Below are 22,520 nucleotides of genomic sequence, written 5' to 3'. Positions count from 1 at the left end.
TCGGAGGGGCAGTACTGAGGGAGCGCCGCACTGTCGGAGAGGCAGTACTGAGGGAGCGCCTCACTGTCGGAGGGGCAGTACTGAGGGAGGGGCAGTACTGAGGGAGCGCCGCACTGTGGGAGGGGCAGTACTGAGGGAGCGCCGCACTGTCGGAGGGGCAGTACTGAGGGAGCGCCGCACTGTCGGAGGGACAGTACTGAGGGAGCGCCGCACTGTCGGTGATCCGTCTTTCGGATGAGACATTCAGGTGGACATAAACGATCCCACTATTTTGAAGAAGGGCAGGAGAGTTATCCCTGGTGTCCTGGCCATTATTTATCATGCAAATTGGCTGCAGTGTTTCCCACATTACAACAGCGACTACACGTCAAAAAGTATTTCATTGGCTGTAAAACCGTTGATCGTGAAAGGCGCTGTATAAAGGCCAGTCTTTCTTTATTTTCTCTCCTGTATTTACATTAATTACTTATATAAACTTGTTTTACTGTCTCTTGCAAGGGGAGGAATTGCAGTCGGGCAGCTTAACGCAAACTTCGCACGAAGATCTGACAGAGTCACTCGATTCATCAGGACCTGAATATCATCGCCATATGGAAGTGGAAAGCAGCAATCAGAATGCGGGCAAACTGCACACGTGTCTTGTGTGTGGACGTGGATTCACCCGAAAGTGCAGCCTGGGGAGGCACAAGTGTAAACAAAGCAAGGAGAATCCGTGCAAATGTCGGGAATGTGGGAAGGGATTCAGTTGCCTTTCCGAGCTGGAGACTCATCAACGCAGTCACTCTGTGAAATGGCCGTTCACTTGCTCCGTGTGCGGGAAGAGATTCACTCATTCAGGCTCCCTGCGGGCACACCAGCGAGTTCACACCGGGGAGAGGCCGTTCACCTGCTCCGTGTGCGAGAAGCGATTCACTCAACAATCCGACCTGCTGACACACCAGCGAGTTCACACCGGGGAGAGGCCGTTCACCTGCTCTGAGTGCGGGAAGGGATTCACTCAGTCATCCAACATGCTGACACACCAGCGAGTTCACACTGGGGAGAGGTCGTTCAACTGCTCAGTGTGCGGGAAGGGATTCACTCAACAATCCGCCCTGCAGACACACCAGCGAGTTCACACCGGGGAGAGGCCGTTCACCTGCTCCGAGTGCGGGAAGGGATTCAGTCGTTCATTCTCCCTGCAGACACACCAGCGAGTTCACACCGGGGAGAGACCGTTCACCTGCTCCGTGTGCGGGAAGGGATTCACTCAACAATCCGCCCTGCTGAGACACCGGCAAGTTCACACCGGGGAGAAGCCATTCGCCTGCTCTCACTGTGAAAAGAGGTTTAACCAGTCTTGCCAACTGTTGATACACGAGCGTGTTCACACCGGGGAGAGGCCGTTCACCTGCTCTGTGTGTGGGAAGGGATTCACTCTCTCCTCCACCCTGCTGAGACACCAGCTGGTTCACACTGACGAGAGGCCGTTCTCCTGCTCAGAGTGCGGGAAAGGATTCACTCATCCCTCCTCTCTGCGGCTGCACCAGCGAGTTCACAATGACGAGCGGCCATTCACCTGCTCCGAGTGCGGGAAAGGATTCGCTCGTCCCTCCACCCTGCGGGAACACCGAGTTCACACTGACGAGAGGCCATTCTCCTGCTCCGAGTGCGGGAAAGGATTCACTCGTCCCTCCACTCTGCGGGAACACCAGCTGGTTCACACTGACAAGAGGCCGTTTAAATGTTCCGACTGCGACAAGAGTTTCAAATGCTCAAAGGACCTGAAGATGCATCGACACATCCACAGCGGGGAGAGGCCGTTCAGCTGCTCTCACTGTGGGAAGAGGTTTAGGCACTCATCCGATCTTCGGAAACACCAGTTCACCCACACCGGGAAGAGGCCGTTCCCCTGCTCAGTCTGTGAAAAGCGATTCACCAGGTCATCTCACCTGCTGAGACACCAGCGAGTTCACACCTGAGTGCACTGGTCCCATTCTGCTGTCAATCACATGAAGGACTGTTCTGTGTTAATAATGGCAATTACGGGGGCGGTTTGAAGATGCTGATAACCCCAGTAACTAGGCTGGAGTTTAAGAGGGGTCAGCCTCGGCTCAGTGGGCGACACTCTCACCTCTCGAGTCAGAAGGTCGTGGGTTTGAGTCCCACTCTGGAGACTTGAGCACGTAATCTAGGCTGACACTCCAGGGCAGTACTGAGGGAGAGCTGCTCTGTCAGAGGTGCCATCTTTCGGATGCGACGTTAAACCGCTGCCCCGTCTGCCCTCTCAGGTGGGTGTAAAAGATCCCGTGGCCGCTATTTTGAAAAACGGAAGCGAGAATGGCTCTCGACTTGAAAGATCAGGAAGTAGATGTGAAACTGTAATGTCGCTTGAAATGATTGTGAGACTGAATTTAACTGTGACTGTAATAATTGTGTTTTGTAGGTAACAGAGCGTGGGAAAAACCAGTACGAATCCAGTATGAGGTGATTTTGGTGGTGCCTCCTGTGTCACTACCACCACAACTACCATGCTTTACGGGTCTAACAGGACCTGTCCCATCAACCAACACGTTTTTAAGTACGAGCTGCACAGTTATGTGGCACAATTCAGACCCGACATTCCCCTATTGGTTGAGGGTTTCAGTGAGCTCATGATACGACTGAACTCCTCCCTAAAGCATTTTTTATGTTTTGGAGCAAGACAACTAGAGAATAGATATTGAAATTGAAAGCATAAGGGACAACACACACTGGTGGGATATTGGGCTTAATACATCAGCATGCCCTTGGGCTCGTATTATTTCACACGCTCTGGTTGTTCTCCAACTTGTAATGATTTTGTATTTGAGATATGTAACCCATGTAGTAAAACTTTGAACTATGTAAGATCAGAAGTTTGTTTAAGATCTACCCAGTTAAACACAAACGTCACAAGGTAGGGAGTCAAAAATTGTTAGGACTAATAAGACAACATAGGGACAAACATGGAAATTCCTCATTGGATTAGGATAATTTCCCATGTACTGGTCATATCCCAACTTGTAGTAATGATGTGCTTACTATTCTACACCTGCTACCTGAAACACCTAAAGTCCAATGCCCAATCCCATTTAAATATGATCACAGCCCAGAACATGTTAGAGTTACATAAACGGAAGAAAAATAATCCACATGTAAGATTTTAGTTTTGAGGGGTCGGCAAATGCCTCGCCCTCAAGGTGGGGATATGTAGGATAGGGTGTACCTGTAGGATTTAGTAAACATTATTAAGATTCGATAACCATTCTAATATAACTATAATATGTGAAATTGTATGTTAAGATCCTAAAAGCCTGTATAAAATGGAGAATGGCTGAGAGCAAAGCAGGATGGGATTATGCCAACCTGACTAAAAACCTCTGTTTAAAATTACTGAAGTAATGGAATGTTGTGCTAAGTTTATGGAGACGAGGAATTCAGCAATATTATGCTTAAAGAGATAAAAACTAGAGAGATAGATAAGAGTTGGAGACGTCCTTCATTGGTCCAGCTATCGGATGGACCGACTGTGTCGTCAACATTCTAGGAAGTGTTCTGTGAAAAGTGAAGATCTGAGATAAGGGTACTTTGTTATGCAGAGAGAAAAAGTCAGAAGGATCAAACAAGGTCATAAGATGGGTAACGAGGGAGCAAGACTTTTTACCAGGTGTTAGAGGGTTAATTACTGCCACGTAGGCAAAACGAGAGGGAAAAGGGTAGAAAGATACAGGTTTTGAACATCGAAAGCGCGCACCGTGTAACCAGAGATTGATAGGAGCTTCGGTCAACAGAACACAGCAAGATCCCAAGGAAGCGCGCATGGGTCAATGAAACACAGCAAGATACATCAGGAGACTTGCGCCGCGCTCACTCGGAAGGAACGCCGGGGTTTGAACGAACAGACTGTGATTATCTTCTTGTTAAGTACTACTTCTTTGTACCGATGTTTAATGCTTAATAAACCTGTTTTACTGATACACAATATACCTGGACCCAGAGTGCTTTGTGTAGTCACGGACTGTTTTACTGATACACAATATACCTGTACCCAGAGTGGTTTGTGTAGTCATGGACTGTTTTACTGATACACAATATACCTGTACCCAGAGTGGTTTGTGTAGTCATGGACTGTTTTACTGATACACAATATACCTGGACCCAGAGTGGTTTGTGTAGTCACGGACTGTTTTACTGATACACAATATACCTGGACCCAGAGTGGTTTGTGTAGTCATGGACTGTTTTACTGATAGACAATATACCTGTACCCAGAGTGGTTTGTGTAGTCACGGACTGTTTTACTGATACACAATATACCTGGACCCAGAGTGGTTTGTGTAGTCATGGACTGTTTTACTGATAGACAATATACCTGTACCCAGAGTGGTTTGTGTAGTCACGGACTGTTTTACTGATACACAATATACCTGGACCCAGAGTGGTTTGTGTAGTCATGGACTGTTTTACTGATACACAATATACCTGGACCCAGAGTGGTTTGTGTAGTCACGGACTGTTTTACTGATACACAATATACCTGTACCCAGAATGGTTTGTGTAGTCATGGACTGTTTTACTGATACACAATATACCTGTACCCAGAGTGGTTTGTGTAGTCACGGACTGTTTTACTGATACACAATATACCTGGACCCAGAGTGGTTTGTGTAGTCACGGACTGTTTTACTGATTACACAATATACCTGGACCCAGAGTGGTTTGTGTAGTCACGGACTGTTTTACTGATACACAATATACCTGTACCCAGAATGGTTTGTGTAGTCATGGACTGTTTTACTGATACACAATATACCTGTACCCAGAGTGGTTTGTGTAGTCACGGACTGTTTTACTGATACACAATATACCTGGACCCAGAGTGGTTTGTGTAGTCACGGACTGTTTTACTGATACACAATATACCTGTACCCAGAGCGGTTTGTGTAGTCACGGACTGTTTTACTGATACACAATATACCTGTACCCAGAGTGGTTTGTGCAGTCACGGACTGTTTTACTGATTACACAATATACCTGGACCCAGAGTGGTTTGTGTAGTCATGGACTGTTTTACTGATACACAATATACCTGTACCCAGAATGGTTTGTGTAGTCATGGACTGTTTTACTGATACACAATATACCTGTACCCAGAGTGGTTTGTGTAGTCACGGACTGTTTTACTGATACACAATATACCTGTACCCAGAGTGGTTTGTGTAGTCACGGACTGTTTTACTGATACACGATATACCTGGACCCAGAGTGGTTTGTGTAGTCACGGACTGTTTTACTGATACACAATATACCTGGACCCAGAGTGGTTTGTGTAGTCACGGACTGTTTTACTGATACACAATATACCTGGACCCAGAGTGGTTTGTGTAGTCACAGACTGTTTTACTGATACACAATATACCTGGACCCAGAGTGGTTTGTGTAGTCATGGACTGTTTTACTGATACACAATATACCTGGACCCAGAGTGGTTTGTGTAGTCACGGACTGTTTTACTGATACACAATATACCTGGACCCAGAGTGGTTTGTGTAGTCATGGACTGTTTTACTGATACACAATATACCTGGACCCAGAGTGGTTTGTGTAGTCATGGACTGTTTTACTGATACACAATATACCTGGACCCAGAGTGGTTTGTGTAGTCACGGACTGTTTTACTGATACACAATATACCTGGACCCAGAGTGGTTTGTGTAGTCACGGACACATTATTATAACAGCTTTTGAAAGCTACATCAATCATCGGGAAAATGCTGGAATCCATTGTTAAGGAAGTGGTATCAAGTCACTTAGAAAATCATAACATGATTAGGCAGAGTCAACATGGTTTTATGAAAAGGAAATCGTGTTTGACAAATTTATTAAAGTTTTTTGAGGATGTAACTAGCAGGGTAGATAGAGGGGAACCAGTGGATGTAGTATATTTGGATTTCCAAAAGGCATTCGATAAGGTGCCACATAAAAGGTTATTACACAAGATTAGGGCTCATGGGGTTGGGGGTAATATAGTAGCATGGATAGACGATTGGTTAATGGACTGAAAACAGAGAGCAGGGATAAACAGATCTTTTTCAGGTTGGCAGGCTGTATCTAGTGGGGTGCCGCGTGGATCAGTGTTGGGGCCTCAGCTATTTACAATCTATATTGATCACCTAGATGAAGGGACCGAGTGTAATGTATCCAAGTTTGCTGATGATACAAAGCTAGGTGGGACAGTAAGCTGTGAGGAGCCTTTGGACCTTCTGACAATCACCTTAAATCTGTGTCCTCTGGTTCTCGAGCCTTCCGCCAATGGGAACAGTTTCCCTCATTCTACTCTGTCCAGACCCCCTCACGATTTTGAACACCTCCATCAAATCTCCTGTCAACCTTCTCTGCTCCGAGGAGAACAACCCCAGCTTCTCCAGTCTCTCCACATAACTGAAGTCCCTCATTCCTGGAACCATTCTGGTAAATCTTTTCTGCAGCCTCTCCAAGGCCTTCACATTCTTCCTAAAGTGCGGTGCCCAGAATTGGACACAATAAGAAAGAAAGAAAGACTTGCACTTAAAAGAACATAAGTAATAGGAGCAGGAGTCGGCCATTCGGCCCCTCGAGCCTGCTCCACCATTCAATGAGATCATGGCTGATCTTCTGCCTCAACTCCATTCACCGGCCCTATCGCCATATCCCTTGATGCCCTTACTAGTCAGAAATATATAGACCTCTGTTTTGAATATCTGGGGTAGAGAATTCCAAAGATTCACCACCCTCTGTGAAGAAATTTCTTCTCATCTCAGTCCTGAATGGCCTACCCTTTATCCTGAGGCTGTGGCCCCTGGTTCTGCACTCCCCAGCCAAGGGAAACATTCCCCCAGCATCCACCCCATCAAGCCCTGTAATAATTGTGTATGCTTCAATGAGATCCCCTCTCATTCTTCTGGATTCAAGAGAATACAGGCCTAGTTTACACAATCTCTTCTCATACGACAGTCCCGCCATCCCAGGAATCAATCTCGTGAACCTTCGTTGCACTCCCTCTATGGCAAGTATATCCTTCCTTAGGTAAGGAGACCAAAATTGTACACAGTACTCCAGGTGTGGTCTCACCAAGGCCCTATATAATTGGAGACAGCGTTGGTGGTACCTCTCCAGTGATTTGAGGTGCACTGGAGAGGTACCACCAACGCTGCCTCCGCAAGATCCTGCAAATTCATTGGCAGGATAGACGCACCAACGTCCGTGTTCGCGCTCAGGCTAACATAGAAACATAGAAGATAGGAGCAGGAGTAGGCCATTCGGCCCCTCGAGCCTGCTCCGCCATTCAATGAGATCATGGCTGATCATTCAAATTCAGTACCCTGTCCCTGCCTTCTCCCCATATCCCTTGATCCCTTTAGCCTTAAGAAATATATCCAACTCTTTCTTGAATATATTTAATGAACTAGCCTCCACCGCCCTCTGTGGCAGAGAATTCCACAGGTTCACCACTCTCTGGGTGAAGAAATTCCTCCTCATTTCAGTCCTAAATGTCCTACCCCTTATCCTTAGACTGTGACCCCTGGTTCTGGACTCCCCGACCATCAGGAACATCCTTCCAACATCTAGTCTGTCCAGGCCTGACAGAATTTTATAGGTTTCGATGAGATCCCCTCTCAATCTTCTAAATTCCAGTGAGTATAAGCCCAATCAACACAATCTCTCCTCATACGTCATTCCTGCCATCCCAGGTATCAGCCTGGTGAATCTTCGCTGCACTCCCTCCATGGCAAGAACATCCTTCCTCAGATAAAGCGACCAAAACTGCACACAATACTCAAGGTGCGGTCTCACCAAGGCCCTGTACAACTGCAGCAAGACATCCTTGTTCCTGTACTCAAACCCTCTCGCTACGAAGGCCAACATACCATTTGCCTTCTTAACCGCCTGCTGCACCTGCATGCTTACCTTCAGCGACTGGTGCACAAGGACACCCTGGTCTCTTTGCACTTCCCCTTCTCCCAATCTATTGCCATTCAGATAATAATCTGCCTTCCTGTTGTTGCCACCAAAGTGGATAACCTCACATTTATCCACATTATAGTGCATTTGCCATGTTTCTGCCCAATCACCCAACCTGTCCAAATCGTACTGGAGTTTCATGACATCCTCCTCGCAGCATACCCTCCCACCCAGCTTTGTGTCGTCTGCAAATTTGGAGATATTACATCCAATTCCCTCGTCCAGATCATTAATATATATTGTGAATAGCTGGGGTCCAAGGACCGATCCCTGCGGTACCCCACTAGTCACTGCCTGCCACTCGGAAAACGACCCGTTTATTCCAACTCTTCGCTTTCTGTCCGCCAACCAGTTCTCTATCCAAGTCAATACCTTGCCCCCAATCCCATGTGCCTTAATTTTGCATGCTAATCTCTTATGCGCGACCTTATCGAAAGCCATTTGAAAGTCCAAATACACCACATCCACTGGTTCTCCCTTATCTATTTTACCAGTTACATCCTCAAAAAATTCCAGTGGATTAGTCAAGCGTGATTTACCTTTTGTAAATCCATGTTGACTTTGTCCGATCCTGTCACTGCTTTCCAAGTGCTCTGCTATTACATCTTTTATAATGGACTCTAGCATCGAAGCTTTGACCACGCTCGATCAGCTCCGATGGACGGGTCACATTGTCCGCATGCCCGATACGAGACTCCCAAAACAAGCGCTCTACTCAGAGCTCCGGCACGGCAAGAGAGCCCCAGGTGGGCAGAGGAAACCCTTCAAGGACACACTCAAAGCCTCCTTGAAAAGGTGCAACATCCCCTCTGACACCTGGGAATCCCTGGCCCAAGACCGCATCTGGGAAGGCGCCGAACACCTCGAGTCTCTTCGCCGGGAGCAAGCAGAAGCCAAGCGCAGGCAGCGCAAGGGGTGCACATCAACCCAAGCACCCCACCCACCCGCCCCTTCAACCACCATCTGCCCCACCTGTGTGGACTCATCAGTCACCTGAGAACTCATTTTTAATGTGTAAGCAAGTTATCCTCGGTTCCGAGGGACTGCCTAAGAAGAAGATATAATTGGAGTAAGACTTCTTTACTCCTGTACTCAAATCCTCTTGTAATGAAGGCCAGCATACCATTTGCCTTGTTAACTGCCTTTCATGATCACCGGATACCCCAAAGCGCTTTACACCAATGAAGTACTTTTTGAAGTGCAGTCACTGTTGTAATGTGGGAAACGCGGCAACCAATTTGTGCACAGCAAGCTCCCACAAACAGCAATGTGATCATGACCAGATAATCTGCGTCTTCATCATGTTGATTGAGGGATAAATATTGGGCTCAAAACACCGGGGATAACTTCTTCGAAATAGCACCACGGGATCTTTTATGTCCACCTGAGGGGGCAGACGGGGGCCTCGGTTTAACATCTCATCCGTAAGACAGCACCTTCGCCACTGCAGCGCTCTTTCATTACGGCCCCTCCGACAGTGCGGCGCTCCCTCAGTACTGTCGCTCCGACAGTGCGGCACTCCCTCAGCACTGCCCCTCCGACAGTGCGGCGCTCCCTCAGTACTGCCCCTCCGACAGTGCGGCGCTCCCTCAGTACTGCCCCTAACGACACTGCGGCGCTCCCTCAGTACTGACCCTCCGACAGTGCAGTGCTCCCTCAGTACTGCCTCTCCGACAGTGCGGCGCTCCCTCAGTACCGCCCCTCCGACAGTGCGGCGCTCCCTCAGTACTGACCCTCCGACAGTGCGACGCTCCCTCAGTACTGTTCCCCCGACAGTGCGGCGCTCCCTCAGTACTGCCCCTCCGACAGTGTGGCGCTCCCTCAGTACTGACCCTCCGACAGTGCGACGCTCCCTCAGTACTGTTCCCCCGACAGTGTGGCGCTCCCTCAGTACCGCCCCTCCGACAGTGCGGCGCTCCCTCAGTACTGCCCCTCCGACAGTGCGGCACTCCCTCAGCATTGCCCCTCCGACAGTGCGGCGCTCCCTCAGTACTGCCCCTCCGACAGTGCGGCACTCCCTCAGTACTGCCCCTCCGACAGTGCGGCGCTCCCTCAGTACTGCCCCTCCGACAGTGTGGCGCTCCCTCAACACCGCACTGGAGTGTCAGCCTCGCTTTATGTGCTCAAGTCCCTGGAGCGGGATTTGAACCCACAACCTTCTGACTCTGCTATCCACTGAGCCACAGCTGACTCCAGTCTTTTACACAGTTTCATCATAACTTCCTTGCTTTTTGCACTCTACCCCTCTCCTAAAGCAGGGGAGTTATGATGAATTGTTAAAGTGTTTTTTTTGCAGAGTGACCAAGGCTGTCTGTAGGAAACAATTGTGCATTTGAAAGCAGCTTGTATTGTGAAGCTTGTGCCCCTTTGCCAGGCCCGCTGCCTGCGGCCCCTCTCCCAGATTCCAGCCCCAGCTCTGTGCTGACTGAGCTGCTCTCACCTGGGGACAGCGCGTCACAATCGGCCCCAGCGCACCTGAGCTGGAGAGGAGGCCCCGCCCCCTTGCTGCGCCGCCATTGGTTGGAGGACCAGGCCGCCCAGTTCAGTCGGCCCAGCTCAGCCCTCTTCCTATTGGTCAGCGCTCCCGTCAGTCGCAGGCCCGGGCCGGCCTCCAGCCACCTGATTGGGCCTCTTCCTCTGATGACATCACAATCAAGCCCCAGCCTCAGCGCCGGGGAGGAAGGTCCCGCCCCCTAGCCGCGCCGCCATTGGTTGGAGGACCAGGCCGCCCAGGTCAGTCCTCCCACCTCAGCCCTCTTCCTATTGGTCAGCGCTCCCGTCAGTCAGAATCACATTGCTCCGGCTCACTCCGCCACCCCGCGCAGCTCCGTTTGGATTCCGCGGAGGTCCCGCCCGCCCGATTCTCAGGTTTGGTTTTTCTCGTATTTTACTTTATAATCTCGGTCTCCGCTCCCCCCCCTCACCTCGATTTAAATCGATTCCCGAACACTTGACTTTACCCCGGCCGCTGATTCCGCCTCTTCCCCAGGCCCGGCCTTCCGTCTGCCTCTCGGAGGCCCTGCGGTGGCGTGCGCCGATCCAACCGACCCTTGGGCGTTGCGTGCTGGCGTCATCGCGTAATCGGAGGGGGGTGATTGACGCGAGGCGCCCGCCAATCAGGAGCGCGGAAAACGCTGGGAGGACCGGGCGGGCTGACGGTCCTCCAACCAATGGAGGCGCGGGAGGGAGGGGGGCGGGACCTCAGTGGGCTGCAGGCCGCTTTCCTGCTTTCATTGTCTGCAGGAGCTGTTAAAGGGAAGGGGAGGAGGGGCTGGAAAAAAAACCCAGCTTGTGAGTGTTTATTCCTTTGCATTACCTTTATTGCAAGGCTATTCATCAACTGCATTCATTTAAAAATAAGTGAACCTTTTCTCTTTTCGACTTTTATCCAGAACAAAGAGTCGTGGTGCTGTGAACATTTTGGTGGGCAGCCACTTTTAAAGGGACAAAGACCAGCATTCTTCCTCCTCTCTCTCTCGTGAGTATTTGTGGTGGGTGGGGGGGTGAGTCAAAGGGGACTGCGGCCCCTTTTCAACAAAAACAATTGCTTGGCCATTTAAAGGGGAATGGGTGCCCCCCCAGGTATTTAAAGGGGCAGTGCCTCTTTCTTTCTGTATCATGTAAGAGCAGGGAGGTTCTGCTTGAACTGTACAAAACACCAGTCGGGCCACCGGCTAGAGTGCTGCATGCAGTTCTGCTCGCCCCATTGCAGGAAAGGTGTGACTGCTCGAGACGGGAGATTTACAAGGATGTTGCCAGGACTAGAGAATTTCAGCTACAAGGAAAGATTGAATACATAGAAACATAGAAGATAATCTACATCCTGGGGTACTTAAGGAAGTGGCCCGAGAAATAGTAGATGCATTGCTGGTCATCTTCCAAAATTCGATAGACTCTGGAACAGTTCCCATGGATTGGCGGGTAGCTAATGTTACCCCACTGTTCAAAAAAGGTGGTAGAGAGAAAACGGGGAATTACAGACCGGTAAGCCTGACATCGGTAGTGGGGAAAATGCTAGAGTCCATTATAAAAGATGTAATAGCAGAGCACTTGGAAAACAGTGACCGGATCGGACAAAGTCAACATGGATTTACAAAAGGTAAATCGTGCTTGACTAATCTACTGGAATTTTTTGAGGATGTAACTGGTAAAATAGATAAGGGAGAACCAGTGGATGTGGTGCATTTGGACTTTCAGAAGGCTTTCGATAAGGTCCCGCATAAGAGATAGAAACATAGAAGATAGGAGCAGGAGTAGGCCATTCGGCCCCTCGAGCCTGCTCCGCCATTCAATGCGATCATGGCTGATCATCTAAGTGCAGTACCCGGTCCCTGCTTTCTCCCCATATCCCTTGATCCCTTTAGCCTTAAGAAATATATCCAACTCCTTCTTGAATATATTTAATGAATTGGCCTCTACTGCCTTCTGTGGTACAGAATTCCACAGGTTCACCACTGTCTTGGTGAAGAAATTCCTCCTCATTTCTGTCCTAAAAAGCCTACCCCTGATCCTTAGACTGTGACCCCTGGTTCTGGATTCCCCGACCATCGGGAACATCCTCCCTGCATCCAGTCTGTCCAGTCCTGCCAGAATTTTATAAATTTCAATGAGATCCCCTCTCATTCTTCTAAACTGCAGCGAGTACAAGCCCAATCGACCCAATCGCTCCTCATACATCATTCCTGCCATCCCAGGTATCAGCCTGGTGAATCGTCGCTGCACTCCTTCCATGGCAAGAATATCCTTCCTCAGATAAGGCGACCAAAACTGCACACAATACTCAGGATGTGGTCTCACCAAGGCCCTGCACAACTGCAGCAAGACATCCTTGTTCCTGTACTCAAACCCTCTCGCTCTGAAGGCCAACATACCATTTGCCTTCTTAACCGCCTGCTGCACCTGCATGTTTACCTTCAGCGACTGGTGCACAAGGACACCCAGGTCTTGTTGCACTTCCCCTTCTCCCAATCTATTGCCGTTCAGATGATAATCTGCCTCCCTGTTTTGGACACCAAAGTGGATAACCTCACATTTATCCACATTATATTGCATTTGCCATGCTTCTGCCCAATCACCCAACCTGTCCAAATCATCCTGTAGTTTCTCGGCATCCTCCTCACAGCACACACGCTAACCCAGCTTTGTGTCGTCTGCAAATTTGGAGATATTACATCTAGTTCCCTTGTCTAGATCATTAACATATATTGTGAATAGCTGGGGCCCAAGGACCGATCCCTCCAGTACCCCACTAGTCACTGCCTGCCACTCGGAAAAAGACCCGTTTATTCCAACTCTTTGCTTTCTATCTGCCAACCAGTTCTCTATCCAAGTCAATACCTTGCCCCCCAATCCCATGTGCCTTAACTTTACACGCTAATCTCTTACGTTGGACCTTATCGAAAGCCTTCTGAAAGTCCAAATACGCCACATCCACTGGTTCGCCCTTATCTATTTTATTAGTTACATCCTCAAAAAATTCCAGTAGATTAGTCAAGCACGATTTACCTTTTGTAAATCCATGTTGACTTTGTCCGATCCTGTCACTGTTTTCCAAGTGCTCTGCTATTACATCTTTTATAATGGACTCTAGCATTTTCCCCACTACCGATGTCAGGCTTACCGGTCTGTAATTCCCCGTTTTCTCTCTACCACGTTTTTTGAATAGTGGGGTAACATCAGCAACCCTCCAATCCATGGGTACTGTTCCAGATTCCATCGAAAACCCAGCAGCTTCTCCTCCATCTCCACTCCAGCTCAAACTGCTGCAACAAAAAGACCTACACAGGCGGCCAGGGACCGACTTCCATCACCTGCAATAAAACTCTTCACGACAGCCGCTGACTAATGGCGGCCACAGCACCCACAATTCCCCGCACCCCAGAAACCGCTCTATCCAACGGGCTGATTTCCCCGCTGAGAGTGTGCATGCTCCCCGGGGCCGTGGGCCATTCTGGGAGGCTGGCTCCTGTCCTTTGTCCCGAGTCGGATTCGGTGGAACAGGCTGAAGAAACTGGGAAGCGGCGGCTCGGATGGGGGAGGCGCTGCACCCTGGGTTTCCTGGTGCCGGGGCTCTGGCCGCACGTCCACCGGGCCCGGCCGCTCTGATTCTGATTGAGCTTTTTGATGAGGTAACAGAGAGGGTTGATGAGGGCAATGCGGTTAACGTGTTGTACATGGATTTCCAAAAGGCGTTCGACAGCGTGTAAAGTTAAGGCCCATGGGATTGGGGGCAAGGTATTGACTTGGATAGAGAACTGGTTGGCAGACAGAAAGCCAAGAGTTGGAATAAACGGGTCTTTTTCCGAGTGGCAGGCAGTGACTAGTGTGTTACCGCAGGGATCGGTCCTTGGACCCCAGCTATTCACAATATATATTAATGACCTAGACGAGGGAACTAGATGTAATATCTGCAAGTTTGCAGATGACACAAAGCTGGGTGGGCGTGTGTGCTGCGAGGAGGATGCCGAGAAACTCCAGTATGATTTGGACAGGTTGGGTGATTGGGCAGATGCATGGCAGATGCAATATAACGTGGATCATTGCGAGGTTATCCATTTTGGTGTCAAAAACAGGAAGGCAGATTATTATCTGAATGGCAATAGATTGGGAGATGGGGAAGTGCAACGAAACCTGGGTGTCCTTGTGCACCAGTTGCTGAAGGTAAGCATGCAGGTGCAGCAGGCGGTTCAGAAGGCAAATGGTATGTTGGCCTTCGTAGCGAGAGGGTTTGAGTACACGAACAAGGATGTCTTGCTGCAGTTGTACAGGGCCTTGGTGAGACCACATCTTGAGTATTGTGTGCAGTTTTGGTCGCCTTATCTGAGGAAGGATGTTCTTGCCATGGAAGGAGTGCAGCGAAGATTCACCAGGCTGATACCTGGGATGGCAGGAATGATGTATGAGGAGAGATTGGGTCGATTTGGCTTGTACTTGCTGGAGTTTAGAAGAATGAGAGGGGATCTCATCGAAACTTATAAAATTCTAACGGGACTGGACAGACTTGATGCAGGAAGGATGTTCCCGATGGTCGGGGAGTCCAGAACCAGGGGTCACAGTCTTAGGATAAGGGGTAAACCATTTAGGACAGAGATGAGGAGGAATTTCCTCACCCAGAGAGTGGTGAACCTGTGGAATTCTCTACCACAGAAGGCAGTGGAGGCCAATTCATTAAATATATTCAAGAAGGAGTTGGATATATTTCTTAAGGCTAAAGGGATCAAGGGGTATGGGGAGAAGGCAGGGACAGGGTACTGAATTTGGATGATCAGCCATGATCTCATTAAATGGCAGAGCGGGCTCGAGGGGCCGAATGCTCCTATCTTCTATGTTTCTATGTTCAGCCTCAGACAAATGTTAGGGAGAGGGATGGAGTCAGTGGCTCAGGAACGGAGTTTGTGGGGTGTCTGTCCCTTTAACTACAATTCATAGAATCATAGAAATTTACAGCACAGAAGGAGGCCATTCGGCCCATCTTGTCCGTGCCGGCCGACAAAGAGCTATCCACCCTAATCCCACTTTCCAGCACTTGGTCCGTAGTCTTGTAGGTTACAGCACTTCAAGTGCATATCCAAGTACTTTTTAAATGTGATGAGGGTCTCTGCCTCTACCAGCCTTTCAGGCAGTGAGTTCCAGACCCCCACCACCCTCTGGGTGAAAAACATTTCCCCTCAAATCCCCTCTAAACTTCCAACCAATTAATTTAAATCTGTGCCCCCTGGTTATTGATCTGTCTGCTAAGGGAAATAGGTCCTTCCTATCCACTCTCTCTCGGCCCCTCATAATTTTATACCCCTCAATTAGGTCTCCCCTCAGCCTCCTCTGTTCCAAAGAAAACAACCCCAGCCTCTCCAATCTTTCCTGGTAGCTAAAATTCTCTAGTCCTGGCAACATCCTCGTAAATCTCCCGTCTCGAGCAGTCACATCTTTCCTGCAATGGGGGCGACCAGAACTGCACGCAGCACTCTAGCAGTGGCCTAACTGGTGTTCTGTACAGTTCAAGCAGAACCTCCCTGCTCTTACACGATACAGAAATAGAGAGGCACTGATGTATGAGGAGAGATTGGGTCGATTGGGCTTATACTCGCTGGAGTTTAGAAGAATGAGAGGGGATCTCATTGCAACTTATAAAATTCTAACAGGACTAGACAGACTAGATGCAGGAAGGATGTTCCCGATGGCCGGGGAGTCCAGAACCAGGGGTCACAGTCTAAGGATAAGGGGTAGGCCATTTAGGACAGAGTTGAGGAGGAATTTCTTCACCCAGAGAGTGGTGAACCTGTGGAATTCTCTACCACAGAAGGCAGTAGAGGCCAATTCATTAAATATATTCAAGAAGGAGTTGGATATATTTCTTAAGGCTAAAGGGATATGGGGAGAAAGCAGGAACAGGGTACTGAATTTGGATGATCAGCCATGATCGCATTGAATGGCGGAGCAGGCTCGAGGGGCCGAATGACCTACTCCTGCTCCTATCTTCTATGTTTCTATGTTTCCCTCACTGATTGCGGCTCTTCACCAACACCGACTTTACAAAGAAAGCCCCGTGCGGCAGCCTGGAGCTCAGGGGCCCAGCGCGCAGGCGCGGAGGAGGATGATTGACAGGGGCCCAGGGTGTGTGCTGAGCATGCGCGGTGCGGGCCGGGCGCCTGTGGAACAGGAGAGGGCGGGGCCATGGGGCGCTGCGTGGTGTCAGCCACAACTCAGCGCGGCGGCTGGAGCGCTTTCTGGAGCGCCGGGGCTTGTGGGAATTGCAGCCGCCATTACTGTTGATCCTTTCAACCAACCTGTGCAGCAGCTGGGGCCTGAAAATCAGCTTCACTGCCCCTGGGCTGGGAAAGGGGGACATGAGACAACATTCTCCCTCTTACCCCTTTCTACACTCCTTTTACAGGGTTTTAGAAATGGAGCATTTACAGACAGGAAGCTCAGACCAAACATCACGTCAGGATCTGACAGAGTCGCTCAATTCATCAGGACCTGAATATCATCGGCCTTTGCACATGGAAGGAGAGAGCAGCGATTGCAGCGCAGACAAACCGCACACGTGTTCCGTGCGTGGACTCGGATTCAGCCGACCGCCTGACCTGGTGAGACACGTGCACCGTCACACCGGGGAGAAACCGGGTAAAGGTGGGGACAGCGGGAAGGGATTCAGTTCCCCGTCTACATCAGAAGTTCATCCGCACAGTCACCCTGGGGACAGTCCGTTCACCTGCTCCGTGTGTGGGAAGGGATTCACTTGCACATCCCACCTGCTGAGACACCAGAGAGTTCACACTGATGAGAAACCGTTTCAATGTTCCGACTGTGGGAAGAGCTTCAAATTCTCCAGGGATCTGCAGGAACACCAGCTTGTCCACACTGATGAAAGACCGTTTACATGTTCCAACTGTGGGAAGAGTTTTAAAAGCTCCAGGGTTCTGACCAGTCACCAGCAAGTTCACACCGGGGAGAGGCCATTTCACTGCTCTGTGTGTGGGAAGGGATTCGCTGATTCATCTACCCTGCTGACACACCAGCTTGTTCACACTGATGAGAGACCGTTTACATGTTCTGACTGTGGTAAGAGTTTTAAAAGCTCCGGGGCTCTGACCAAACACCAGCGAGTTCACACTGGGGAGAGGCCATTTCCCTGCTCTGTGTGTGGGAAGGGATTCACTGATTCATCTAACTTGCTGACACACCAGCTTGTTCACACTGATGAGAGACCCTTTAAATGTTCTGACTGTGGGAAGAGCTTTAAAAGATCCGGGGCTCTGACTACACACCAGCTTGTTCACACTGATGAGAGGCCGTTTACATGTTCTGACTATGGGAAGAGCTTTAAATACTCCCGGGACATGAAGCAACACCAGCTTGTTCACACAGATCAGAGACCGTTTACATGTTCTGACTGGTAAGAGTTTTAAAAGCTCCAGGGCTCTGACCAGACACCAGCAAGTTCACACTGATGAGAGAGCGTTTACATGTTCTGACTGTGGGAAGAGCTTTAAAAGCTCCAATCACCTGCTGAGACACCAGCGAGTTCACACTGTTCTGTAGCGCAGGGCCCTGCAGACAGCTGGGGAGACATGAACGTGGAATGGATGAATGTTTTATAAATGTTGTACTATTGTTTAATCTTTCAATCTGTTGTGCTGATGATTCCCTTGATTTCACTGTTAATGTTATTTTTGTTTTTCTCCTTATCACAGGCAATTGCCTATTAAAAGTCAACCATCACAACCAATAAAACCTGTAACATAACAAAAAAAAGTTTAAAGGAAACTTAAATTAAATTAAAATTCTATTTTCGGTGGTGATGATGCACGCCAATCCCTCCGGTACCCACCGGTCACGGAAGGCCTCGAGCGCGCCGGTGGACTGTTCATGTTATTACTTCGAATGTACAGCACAGAAACAGGCCATTCGGCCCAATTGGTCCATGCCGGGGTTTATGCTCCACACGAGCCTCCTCTGACATATCCTCCTATGTTTATCTGGCTTCTCCTTAAATACATCTATACCATTTGGCCTCAACTACTCCTTGTGGGAGTGAGTTCCACATTCTCATCACTCTCTGGGTAAAGAAGTTTCTCCTGAATTCCCTCCTGGATTTATTAGTGCCTTTTATATTGATGGCCCCATAAATATGATGAGATTCTGTTAAGCTGACCAGTATGTTGTTGTACTTTGTCTTTTTCTGATGAATGAAACATTACTGAGCCCCTGTACCCGTGTTATGGGATGAAGTGCCAGACAAGTGAAGGCACAACGTCTGGGTGTGAATCTGATAATAACCTCACGGACCGTATAGGTGTGATAACCAGATGGGCTTGTGGTTATAGTCTGGTCATAGATGGACTAAATTGCCTGAATTAGCAGGAGTTCAGGAGGCGGTCAACAGACGGGCCCAAACAATCCCATTTCCTGAGCGGTAACCAAGCTTGTGTATAAGAACAGGCCACGTAAGCCGTTGTCAGTTGGAACAGACTCGAGAAGGTCGCGCGCGAATCCACTGTACTTCTATTCTCCAGATTGAGGGAATTATCACCCGATCTGTGTTATGCAGCGCTCTTAACAAAGCCTGGAGAGACAATTTGTGTTCTTGTGAGCTTGATTATCTGGTATCTGAAACCCTGGGACTCCCGATCATTAGAGTCAACCTCAGTGTGTGGAAAGGGATTCCCTGGTGTATCCCACCCGCTGACACACCAGAGTGTCCACATTGTGACTGCGGTGGGTCGATTCCACTGTTTCCGATGCCTTTAATCACATCCAGGACTGAAACGTGTTAATTCAGGCAACTGGGGCTTGTTAATGTTAAAACCCCAATAACTGGGCTGGATTTAAAGATTATTCCCTGTTCTCTCAGTACCCGTGAGCAGAGAGAAGCTGATGTTATACAATCATAGAGCACAGTAGGATGCCTTTCGGCCCATCATGCTGGTGCTGGCTCTCTGAAAGAGCGATGCCCTGCTCTTTCATAAGAACATAAGAAGTAGGAGCAGGAGTAGGCCATGCGGCCCCTCGGGCCTGCTCCGCCATTCAATAGGATCATGGCTGATCCGAATCTAGACTTACGTCCACTTCCCTGCCCTCTCCCCGTAACCCCTAATTCCCTTATCTGCTAGGAAAATGTCTATCTCCATTTTAAATTTATTTAATGTTGCAGCTTCCACAGCTCTCTGAGGTAGCAAATTCCATAGATTTACTACCCTCTGAGTGAAGAAGTTTCTCCTCATCTCAGTTTTGAAATGGCAGCCCCTTATTTTAAGATTATGCCCCCTAGTTCTAATCAGTGGAAACATTCTCACCACATCCACCCGATCAAGCCCCCTCACAATCTTATATGTTTCGATAAGATCGCCTCTCATTCTTCTGAACTCCAATGAGTAGAGTCCCAACCTACTCAACCTTTCCTCATACGTCAACCCCCTCATCTCCGGAATCAACCGAGTGAACCTTCTCTGAACCGCCTCGAGAGCAAGTATATCTTAAATATGGAAACCAAAACTGCACGCAGTATTCCAGGTGTGGCCTCACCAATACCCTGTATAACTGCAGCAAGACTTCCCTGTTTTTATACTCCATCCCCCTTGCAATAAAAGCCAAGATTCCATTGGCCTTCCTGATCACCTGCTGCACCTGCATACTAACTTTTTGTGTTTCATGCACCAGGACCCCCAGATCCCTTTGTACTGTAGCACTTTGCAGTTTCTCTCCATTTAGATAATAACTTGCTCTTTGATTTTTTTCTGCCAAAGTGCATAACCTCACACTTTCCAACATTATATTGCATCTGCCAAATCTCTGCCCACTCACTTAGCCTGCCTATGTCCTTTTGCAGGTTTTTTATGTCCTCCTCACTCACTGCTTTCCCTCCCATCTTTGTATCATCGGCAAACTTGGATATGTTGCACTCGGTCCCTTCCTCCAAACCGTTAATATAGATTGTAAAGAGTTGGGGTCCCAGCACTGACCCCTGCGGAACACCACTAGTTACTGATTGCCAGCCCGAGAATGAACCATTTATCCCAACAGCACTGCAAATTTCTGCCTTTAATATATATCCAATTCCCTTTTGACAGTTCCTATTGAATCTGCTTCCACCTCCCATTCAGGCAGTGCATTCCAGATCATCACAATTCGCTGTGTAAAAAAGTCTCCTCATTTCCTCTCTAGATTCTTTTGCCAATGATCTGAAATCTGTGTCCTCTCGTTACCGACCCTCCTGCCAGTGACAACAGCTTCTCCTTGTTTGCTTGATCAAAACCCCTCATAATTTTGAGCACCTCGATCACAGCTCCACTTAACCGTCTCTGCTCCAAGTTATATTGCCATTGTTCTGCGAACTGTTGCTGTGATCGAGGTGCTGGATGTCCGTGCCTGGGGAATGGGACATTCTATCCTCGTGAGCACCGAGTGTCAGCATCCAGCAATCTCTGGTCAGGGACTGTCTTTTTAAACTGCCTCACCTGAGCTTTTTGACTCCCAGATTTCATTATTAATCATTTCAGAGTTTTGGCAGAGTGACCAAGGCTGAACAGATAAATGTGAGGTATTACATTTTGGTAGGAAGAATGGGGAGGTCACTTATCACTTGGAGGGTGTGAGTCTAGGTGGGGTAGAGGAACAAAGGGATCTCGGAGTACCAATACACAAATTACTAAAAGTTGCGACACAGGTTAGCAAGGCCATAAAAAAAGCAAACCAAGCACTAGGGTTTATTTCTCGAGGGATAGAATTGAAAAGTAGTGAAGTTATGCTAAACCTGTATCGAACCTTGGTTAGACCACACTTAGAGTACTGCGTACAGTTCTGGTCACCATATTATAAAAAGGATATAGAGGCACTGGAGAGGGTGCAGAGAAGATTTACAAGGATGATACCAGAAATGCGAGGGTATACATATCAGGAAAGGATGAACAGGCTGGGTCTCTTTTCTCTTGAAAAAAGAAGGCTGAGGGTTGACCTAATAGAGGACTTTAAAATTATGTAAAATGTTGATAGAGTGGATACAGAGAGAATGTTTCCACTTGTGGGGAAGAGCATAACTAGAGGCCTCAATATAAGATAGTCACCAAGAAATCCAATAGGGAATTCAGAAGAAACTTCTTTACCCAGAGAGTGGTGAGAATGTGGAACTCGCTGCCACAGGGAGTGGTTGAAGCGAATAGTATCGATGCATTTAAGGGGAGGCTAGACAAGCATATGAGGGAGAAGGGAATCGAGGGTTATGCTGATAGATTTAGATGAGGAAAGATGGGAGGAGGCTCGAGTGGAGCATAAACACCGGCATGGACTGGTTGGGCCGAATGGCCTGTTTCTGTGCCGTATATCTGATGTAATCCTATGTCAAGTATCCCAGCTGGCTTAGCTCCAGGCACTTTAGCTCAGTGGGCAGCACTCTCACCTCTGAGTCAGAAGGTCGTGGGTTCAAGTCCCAGTCCAGAGACTTGAGCATAAAAATCTAGGCTGACACTCCAGTACTGAGAGAGTGCTGCACTGTCAGAGGTGCCGTCTTTTGGATGAGATGTTAAACCGAGGCCCCCGTCTGCTCTTTCAGGTGGATGTAAAAGGTCCCATGGCACGACATTGAAGAAGAGCAGGGGAGTTCTCCCCGGTGTCCTGGGGCCAATATTTATCCCTCAATCAACATCACTGAAATAGATTATCTGGTCATTGTCACATTGCTGTTTGTGGGAGCTTGCTGTGCGCCAATTGGCTGCCGTGTTTCCTACATTACAACAGTGACTACACTTCAGAAGTACTTCATTGGCTGTAAAGCGCTCTGAGACATCCTGAGGTTGTGAAAGGTGCTATATAAATGCAAGTCTTTCTTTCTCAGCAAGAGGGCGAGTGTCAGTGGTTGGAGGGAGGAGCTCAGTGTTGTCACTGGGTGGACACAGACAGATTGAAGCTAAAAGACAGAGAATGCTGAAGTTTGGAATGATAACACCCAAAGTCAGGAGATGAGCCCTTTGCCTAGATAAGGGATGTGGTTGCTAAGAGACCCACAGACCTAATAACACTGCAAA

General features: G+C 48.7%; 2 protein-coding genes across 2 annotated transcripts; both read left to right on the top strand.

Moving 5' to 3' along the window:
- Positions 1-524: 524 nt before the first annotated feature.
- On the top strand, positions 525-2,746 carry LOC147083895 (uncharacterized). Its single transcript, XM_085980073.1, has one exon. It carries the CDS (start codon positions 591-593, stop codon positions 1,959-1,961), a length of 1,371 nt encoding a protein of 456 aa, XP_085836199.1. The 5' UTR covers positions 525-590; the 3' UTR covers positions 1,962-2,746.
- Positions 2,747-10,774: 8,028 nt separating this feature from the next.
- On the top strand, positions 10,775-18,706 carry LOC147083894 (uncharacterized). The gene is made up of 3 exons (XM_085980069.1): positions 10,775-10,869; positions 11,394-11,479; positions 16,892-18,706. Exon 3 carries the CDS (start codon positions 16,902-16,904, stop codon positions 17,898-17,900), a length of 999 nt encoding a protein of 332 aa, XP_085836195.1. The 5' UTR covers positions 10,775-10,869; positions 11,394-11,479; positions 16,892-16,901; the 3' UTR covers positions 17,901-18,706.
- The last annotated feature ends 3,814 nt before the right edge of the window (positions 18,707-22,520 follow it).

Source organism: Somniosus microcephalus, unplaced genomic scaffold (assembly GCF_052327205.1).
Source record: "Somniosus microcephalus isolate GS21.2 unplaced genomic scaffold, FLI_Smic_1.0 scaffold26, whole genome shotgun sequence".
Classification (NCBI taxonomy): domain Eukaryota; kingdom Metazoa; phylum Chordata; class Chondrichthyes; order Squaliformes; family Somniosidae; genus Somniosus; species Somniosus microcephalus.
Note: the sequence above shows the minus strand (reverse complement) of the source record. Positions and strands in the feature narration are given on the sequence as shown.

Coding starts and splice junctions, on each gene's coding strand:
- LOC147083895 (XM_085980073.1), top strand. CDS start 591: ATGGAAGTGGAAAGCAGCAATCAGAATGCGGGCAAACTGCACACGTGT.
- LOC147083894 (XM_085980069.1), top strand. CDS start 16,902: ATGGAGCATTTACAGACAGGAAGCTCAGACCAAACATCACGTCAGGAT.